The sequence below is a fragment of the Dreissena polymorpha genome, chromosome 8 (genome assembly GCF_020536995.1).
Source record: "Dreissena polymorpha isolate Duluth1 chromosome 8, UMN_Dpol_1.0, whole genome shotgun sequence".
Classification (NCBI taxonomy): Eukaryota; Metazoa; Mollusca; class Bivalvia; order Myida; family Dreissenidae; genus Dreissena; species Dreissena polymorpha.
Genome location: NC_068362.1, coordinates 1,379,348 through 1,388,325, shown reverse-complemented (window position 1 = coordinate 1,388,325; position 8,978 = coordinate 1,379,348). Strand labels below are relative to the sequence as shown.

At 37.8% G+C, this 8,978-nt stretch overlaps 1 protein-coding gene across 1 annotated transcript in view; it reads left to right on the top strand.

The window, feature by feature from the left end:
- The window catches only part of LOC127842037 (techylectin-5B-like), a 2,752-nt gene extending 6 nt beyond the window's left edge, over positions 1-2,746 (top strand). Inside the window, exon 1 of the mRNA XM_052371354.1 lies at positions 1-2,746. This exon is cut by the window's left edge and continues 6 nt beyond it. Within this exon, the coding sequence (XP_052227314.1) occupies positions 79-1,494 (1,416 nt within the window). The 5' untranslated portion in view covers positions 1-78 and the 3' untranslated portion in view covers positions 1,495-2,746.
- Positions 2,747-8,978: the final 6,232 nt, after the last annotated feature.

Genomic DNA, 8,978 nt, shown 5'->3' with positions numbered 1-8,978 from the left:
CGTATGTTTATTGTGCTTCGCGGTAGCGATTCCCGTATCACTATTCGATTTAAACGTATGGAATATACAATTTGAGTTATGGATTTTAAAAACAAAATGTTATTGCACATGCTGTATTTAGTTTTATTCCAAACTGTGTCTTCACAATCGTTACGTGAAACATCGACATCAAGAATTATGAAAAGATTGGACAAACTTGAGGACGATGTGCTTGTGCTGAAAGAAGAAAATGATTTATGTAAAAATGACATTTCTATTCTTTCGGACGAATTACGTAATTTACGAAAGGATTTCGATGAAGAAATAAAATTAAGAAGAGGGGGTACTTCTAACAGGTTAACGGCATCCTCTGGACAGGATGTTAGCCATTACAAAGAACAACCTGCTATAGCGCAGCGCGGGTCATGTGATTGTGATGGTATTGTGAGAGAATATAAAAATGCAATGCATGCATTTAAAAGTGAAAAATCTGTGAACATGATGCTTCACAAGAAAGTCGACGAAATAAGAAAGGAACATGATTTGGAAATCGGAAATCTCCGTGAAATGTTTAATAATGCTGTTTCTATATTAAACAGTACGGATAGGACATTACGTTTAGATATGGACACAATCAAAAATGAAACAAAGGCGAATATGAGCGCTGCACAGAAGCTGGTACACGATAGCTATTCCGTCTGTCAAAAAGAGATAAATCACACACGTGCTTACTTCAAGAACGGTTTATTGCAAGTAAATGAGTCTTTGACGGATCGTTCTTTGAGTGCATCGCAGGAAATATCTCGGATACTTTCAGATATTGTCAATCTTAAAACGTCGGATCAAATCTTAAAGACCGTAACTGATAATTTAACTCAACGCATTTATCCACATTATTCTTGTGACACTGCGGAACGGAGTGGCGAATACACAATTTACCCAAGTTCTCACATGAACGGCGTAAGAGTATATTGTTATAAGGAATCCACAAATAGGGGATGGATAGTTATACAGAGGAGAGCAGACGGATCTGTGAATTTCACCCGCACTTGGGCCGATTACAAATCTGGCTTCGGCAACTTGAGTGGGGAATTCTGGTTGGGAAATGAACATATCTATCAGCTAACAAAAGATGAACCAAGAGAACTTAGGATCGATATGGAGATGTTCAATGGAACAAAGCGATATGCGCTGTATTCTAAGTTCAGTATTTCGTCCGAGTCTGAGAAGTATAAGCTCCGTGTGGCAGAATACTCTGGTGACACAGTCGACAATTTAGCTTTGCACAATGTTCGTTCGTTTTCAACTTTCGATGCAGATAATGACGTTTCTGTGTTTTCCTGTTGTGCATGCATGTATGGAGGAGGTTGGTGGTATTACAATTGTCACCCTGTCAATCTTAATGGAAAATACTTCCAGAGAAGCGATAAAGTAGCTTGGGCTCAAGGAATTCACTGGCGCAGTCTCACTAGCTTTGATACTTCTTTGAAATTTGTCGCAATGAACATACGCTAAGAATGCATTTTGATACTTTGATATAACTTGATAGATTATTGCCAAAAGCAATAATTGTTTTTCGTGTTTTATTTTCGTTTTTTATGGTTTGAGTTGACTTAATATAAATTGCATGATATTATTCAAGACTTTTTATGTACAAATGACTTTAAAACACCGAACAGGGAAAATCCAGCCGGTTATATATTGAAGACATAACCTGCCAAAAATACCTCGGGCATCATTACATACAAATTTTAAACTAACAAATCGCTCTCCTATTGATAAAACTCTTATTCAATTACATTGTTTAAATACATTACTTTTGTTTCTTCCTTTTTGAATGTCTGTACGTTTTGGACAATGTAAAAGGATTTATTCCATATTCAGCAGACGTTTGACCCCGGGTGAAAAGTGCATAAAACTCCAATTGATCGTCATATATGTTTGGTCCGTCTTATAATTTCATACTAAGTTCATCTTGTGTTGTTGACTGACGGACGGACAGACCGACAGATACACGGACAGACGGATGAACCGAAGCCTTTATACCCTCGGTAAAACAGCAGAAAGGGGCTAACGAAGCCAAATACATGTATCATTAGTTTCCAGAGCACGCCGTTCTTACAATCAGATTACTGACATGACAGTGGGACAATACACTTTATTGAATGGTTGATTTCGTATCTAGCGAGTAAAAAACTGTATACTGATAGATATTGTTTTTAAATGTTGTAATCATGGCTTTTATCTGTATTTGTTGAGGAAATAAGCTTTGAATTGAATGGCATATCATTAAACCATGTATGACCAGACACAAATGCATTTTCTTAAATATTGTAAAAATAATTCTGATACTCTTCAGCAGCTGCAGTTTTGTTAAGTTAAAATTTAAATGATATCGAATTTATGAAAATTGTTCTCAAAAGCGTCGATTGGCAACATGTCAGTAATGATATAGGCGATGGTATTGCAATATCCCCTATTTTAAACGGGCTGTTATAATAGCATCGCTCTCATGGCTTAAGAGTTAGGGGTTAAAGGTTAAAAGGGGCGGTTGCACCTTGGTCAGTGGGTATGGGACTCAATACTCTTTTCGGGATTTGCATGCAAACGTGCACGAGTGTGCTTTGTAGTTTTTTTATGGGAATGTTTATTAATGATATGTTGTATGGTTTAAAATTATAAAACAAGAAAACCACATTGTTAAACATATAGACATGTTGTTGTTTTATCTGTATGTGTCACCTCATTTAATTAAAACTATCCTTTACGTAAGTCTTTGTTGTGTCTATTCAACTCCCCTCCCCATTTTAAATGCATAGGGACGCTTACCACATCAAACATGTAATGTAAGTTCTGTGAGTTTGGTCCATTTGCTCTCCTTCTTTCCGATATCGTTGCGGTAGAAAAAGACGATACGGGAACGTGCGGTGTTTCGTTATGGCCACATGTTGCTTCAAAGTATCAACCTCTGGGGCCTTTTTCTGAAACAATTACATTAACTTTAAAATAGGGTGAAAACTACGAGATCGTTAAGAGACCGCTGTTTCATTATCCGAAAGCACATCGTAGGGCCCTCGTCAGAACGACCTTTCTTTGCGATCTCGTGAGGTAATAGTCACCTAATATGCGGTTTTGTAAGGTGTATTCATTTGTTTATTCTTTGTTTGTTAAGAAGAGATTGGATTTTAACACGGTTGATGTATACTTAAACATGCAAAACAAGCATTTAATACATGTATGTCGATGCACATATTTTATTCACCTCAAAAGTCTACTGGTATAATTGATTTGGGATAAGCAAAGTAGCAGGAAACGCTAGCAACAAACATTTAATCGTATAATTTAATGTTCCATATTCTCTTATTATGCCTGCACATGCTATATAACTATATTTACTTAATGTTTAAGGCATATCAATTCGTAAGATTAAGAAGGTTGTAACCGGCGGCGTCGGGGACGGAACCAACTCTGCTTGTTTTGTTTTCAGCGGACCGCAAATACGTCCGTGTTCAAGAATACCGTGTGGTTTCTCTCATCTTCGACATCATAGGAATCCTGGCAACACACAAACATATATAAACATATACATGCATAACATAACCAGGACAATTCTTTATGGTTGTAAAGTATAAAATATTATATTGTTTACTTCCTGATGTTCACACACGTGATATAATATAAAGTGTACGGTACTCTCAAATATTTGATAGAGTCTAGTTGTGTGTGTTCTGTGGAATTCAGAAACTGTGATATCAGAACAGAAACTTATACGTTAATGTCGCGCAGTAGGGTGAATTTAATTATTATTTTTAATTATTTGTGTTTTAAAAATAGATCCCACATTGGACATTCTGATTGTCAATGTGGGAAAGTGCCATCCGGATGTTACGCATTTTCACTCTGCTCAGCATTCTGGACATTCGTGTGTTTTTTAATAATTCCTTATAATATAGAATTGTATCTTACATGCTATAAAATGTGTTTGTTCCCTTATCACTAAACGTTCGTACGGTATCAGGAATTTAATAGCCAAAGTCAAACGTATCACAGCAAATATTTACAGGGTATTGAACTTCTTTTGCTATACATTTTCCCCGATATTTTTCATTTATAAGACAAATTGATTTTAAAAATCTAGGTGTATTTCAAAAGCGGTAATTGAGAGTTAAATGTTATATTTTGTCGGGCGGAATCTAATAAAGGTTTACATTGTACACAAATATATACACAATGTTATTGTGGTTGTAATTGGCTCATTATAATGATTCGCGTATTCCGCGCGTAGTGAGACTTTTTATTTTATGTTTTTTTTCTAAACATCCGTAACCAACATGCCGTCGAACTTAATACAGTAAACATATACATGTAATGCGCATGATGGCATTTATTCAAAATTGCTAATGGATTTTTTATAGTTTGGCTAAATGGCAATTTTAATGTAAAAAAAAAAGAGTCATACCGTAGAAAAGCATACATGCATTATATTCAAACTAACACATCAACACTCATCACTAAGAAAAATGTTCATATATAATATTAACGGGGAATCCTTTGCAGGCAGGGGGTGCAGCAAAAATATACATTAGCATACAGGGTTTATTTTATCTGTTCATAATTTTCATTTTCTGCCTAATATGATAAAAAAATAACAGTCAAATAATACGATAATTAATTGTGATTAACTGTAATTAGAAAACCGTTAATTATTTTAATATTTAGCTTCAAAGTAGATCATACCTATAATTGGTACTGTCTTTATGCGGTGTTTTCAATCAAACATGTCATCAAAAAAATGCCGGTAGCTACCGCGCGTTTCATTTTAGATGCACGACAAACAATGTGTTTAACAAATCGCCGACGGTCCTGTTGTCATTAAGGTATTATTAATCAACATTTACTCAAACACAACGCCGAAAACTACAGCACGTGTCAGTTATAGGCACCACAAACACGTCGTTTATAAGTAAACACGCGTGAAAAATAATGTACTTGTCCACTTTTGGAAAAAAAACACAATAAGCAAGAAAAAAAATATAACCTATATTCATATCGAAAACATATAAAAACATATTTCACGTCTTTGATATATAAAAAAATAATTTTAGGAGGGTACATGTTGACCAAAAATCGGGTACGAGTTAATCGAATCGGGTACGAGTTGACCGAAGGTACCTGTTGACTTAGGTACGAGTTGACTAGTTTCGTTGCTATCAAAGTGAAAGCGAAAGTTGTGGATGAAGAAAGTAGTTCCAAAAGGAATCGGTTTTGTCTTTTGATTTATTGGTAATTAAACGGATATGATATGCGCATAAAATAATTAACTGTATGTTAATTGCAATATAATGTAAAATGCGAAATCTACTTGCACTCTTAAAATGGTGCATATGACGAGGGTTTGCGCATGCGCTACTGCCTGGTTTAATAAAATTATGTTAATTATTATGCAAATTATGGTGATTCGCAGATTACTGTTAAAGCGAGTGTGGCGCAGTGGTAGCGCTCCAGCCTCTGCTCTCCGAGGGCCCTGGTTCGATGACAACTATGAAAATTGATAGTTCTCTTGTAAAATAACGGTTAAAGAATATATTTTCAATCGCTTTCGAAAAAATGAACTCCTTGGCCTAATTTTACCTACTTATAATACAGTGGCTCTCTGGTTAGCGCAGTGGTTGGTACACGCGCTTATTACCAAGGCGGGTTTAATCCCAGCTCTCGGCGTATGTGAGCTTGGTTAGTGGTCGCCATAGCGGACATGTGAGGTTTCCCCCGGGTACTCCGATTTTTTCCATCACTGCACAAGACCGCACCAAAATTGACTATCTTTCAGTGTTTACCTAGCATCAAATTTGTGGCAATGCTCCGAATTCGTTCGGCCTTCGTGGGCCTCGTACAGTGTATTAAGCAGGAGTGCTGGGACACACTCCGGGTCCTTACATAACGCATCCTCGGGCGCGAAAGTATTTATCCTAATTTGTGATGAAAAAACCACTAAGATATTTCGTTGAAATCAGTGCCTATTTGTGAAGAGTTCTGTTTCCCTTCTGGTCGAGAAGCTATTTTGCAAACAAACTCCCCCTCCCCCTACCCAAAGCATCTTATGTATATCTGCAACATTTGTGAGCATGACATTGGGGACTTCGTTGAAAAAATGAGCGTTTGGGCTGGGTTCATTGAAATACTGTGCATTTGTCGAAATCGCACTGCCGAGACCATGTTACCGAGGGCGCTTGCATTTGGGCGAATGGGATTTTCTTTTTGATAACAACTTTCGGAAGGAGACGTTCATCTTTACAACTGATACTAGCCTTGCACAATCTGGTGTTAAGCAAAACGTCGGTCGTTCCATAATGGGACCGTATGTGAATTGGAGTCAGTGTACATTAAGCAATAACTGCATAAGAATGACAGTTGATATAATAGTGACCAGCCAGGCAGCCCCAAATCGTATATTGACCGAAGCCGAAAGTTGAGCGCCGCATACAAATTGAGGCTGCCTGACTGGTCACTATTATGCCACTGGACCCAACGTGGGCTTTCTCTTTTCCAAGCGTGTAACGAACATTGTCGTCCTGTGTATCAATCAGTGTATAGTCACCGATTTAAACAGCAAGCAAGGTCGGTTGCTGTTTCAAAGTACTCACTGATAATTTAGTCAGAGGTTCGTAACAAACGACCAAATTGTACAAAGTTGGCCAAGATTCGCAAACGGAAACCATTCGGCGAACCTATTTGTTGGCCTTTCGAGTTATAACTCGAAATACCTGCATTAGATATGAATCGCGTTATGGAGAAACAAGTTTTATGCATGTGCGTAGTGTGTCGTCCCAGATTAGCCTGTGCACTCCGCGCATGCATTCAACCCTGTTTTCCCATAACGTTATTTCTGTATATTAGCTGTCACAAAATGCTCATCAGTAGGTACTACATCACAATGCATTTGAAAGAAAAAAAACGAGGGCCTCGCTCTGGGAAAACAGTGTTAAGCATGTTCATGTCCTTTCAGAGCAGTTCTTCGTACACACGCTTTTCACCAAGGCGATCCGGGTTCAATCACAGACGCATTTGTTTATGACACGGCTCATTTAGTTTCATTTTTTCCCTTTCTTTTAAACCATATTTTAAACGTGTGTTTTATTATGCAGAACTGTTTGATAGAATTAATAACATGATCTAGAAGCGATAGATACAGCATATTATGTCCTTAACATTTCAAACATAAGCTTGATTTTTTTTTAAATAAATACACAAGTATTTCGAATTACTAATTGAGGCGTTTCCATTCTTTATATGGCGTGATCAGTCGTTATGAAACGTGGTCAGTCATTATGAAGCGTTGAAAGTCGTTAAGAAGCGCTGTCAGTCGCTAAAACACGTTGTCAGACATTATTAGGCGTTGTCAGTCGCTATAACACGTGGTCAGTCGTTATTAGGCGTTGTCAGTCGCTATACAAGTTGTTATTCATTATTAGGCGATGTCAGTCGCTAAAACACGTTGTCAGCCATTATTAGGCGTTGCCAGTCACTATAACACGTTGTCATTCATTATTAGGCTTTGTCAGTCGCTATAATATATGGTCAGTCATTATTAGGCGTTGTTAGACATTATAAGGCGTAATCAGTCGCTGTAACACGTTGTCAGCCATTATTAGGCGTTATCAGTCGCTAGTACACGTTGTCAGCCATTATAAGGCGTTGTCAGTCGGTATAACACGTGGTCAGTCGTAACGAGGCGTTGTCATTCATTATTAGGCGTGGTAAATTATGAGGAATTTTCAGTAATTATATGGCATGATCAGTTGCTTTGAGACGTGATCAGTCGTTATTAGGCGGTGTCATCAATTATGAGCCGTGGTCAGTCATTATATACATTTATGTTCGTGTTGTGCATCGATTATATGTATGCATGCATGTAGGGTCAGTGTACTCATTGACCTTAATTTACAGTGACTGTCTGGTTAGCTGTAAATCCCAGCTTCCGGCGTCCGTACGTATGTGAGCTTGGCAAGTGGTCGCCATAACGGACAAATGAGATTTCCCCGGATTTTGTCCCCACTGCACAAGACCGCGCCAAAATTGACAATTTTCCAGTTATAACCAACCAGCAAATTTGCGATAATACTTAGTTCAAACTTTCGTCAGTCTAAAACAGTGTAGTACACAGGAATGCCGGAACACACTCCGGGTCCTTACATAACGCAGCCTCGTGCGCGGAAGGACCTCATACACTTCAAAATGCAAAAACATGGTGTCATTAGCGGGTGCGCAGGCTAGGCTGGAGCTACGCTGGTGGCATATGGCATACGATCCAGTTTTTGCACGACGCGGGTCATTTACTTTCTTAGTGTCGACCCAGATTAGCATGTGTAATCCGTTTGTGGATTTGGCCATGTTTTCAGATAAAGCGAAATTAGTAAGTAAGTTTTGTGCACAGGTTAATCAGGGACGACACTTTCCGCTTTTAGGGTATTTTTCGTTACAAAAAAGTCTCTTCTCAGCGACAATTCTGTTTTGGCGGAAAGTTTCGTCCCCGACTTGGCTATGCGGACTGCGCATGCTAACCCGAGACGACAATTTATGCACATTGATTAAGCCCCGTTTTTGCAGAGCTTAAAGCCCATCAATCTTAAAACAGACGCCATTTAAATCGTTTTTGAAATGGGTTAATAATAACCATTCGCTATGGAATCAAAATAAGTTTGTTTGCAAACGTGTGATTGGCCAATGTAAAATGACTACAATAAAATGACAGCATGTACTATACAAAATAAACGCGTGTTTCGTATAGTTACACACTGTTTATAATAGTATTTGATTTTAAGAATTGCTCACACGTCTAACACTACCTGTTTAACTAAATCTTCGATTCTCTAGTTGTATATAACATTTTAGATGTTAAGTTATTGCTGGCCTTATTCAACTGGTTTAATCCTAAAATACCGGAAAGTGTAGAGACTTTGCGTCTGAAGTATTTCATGGAGGTACGGCAATGACATTTAACC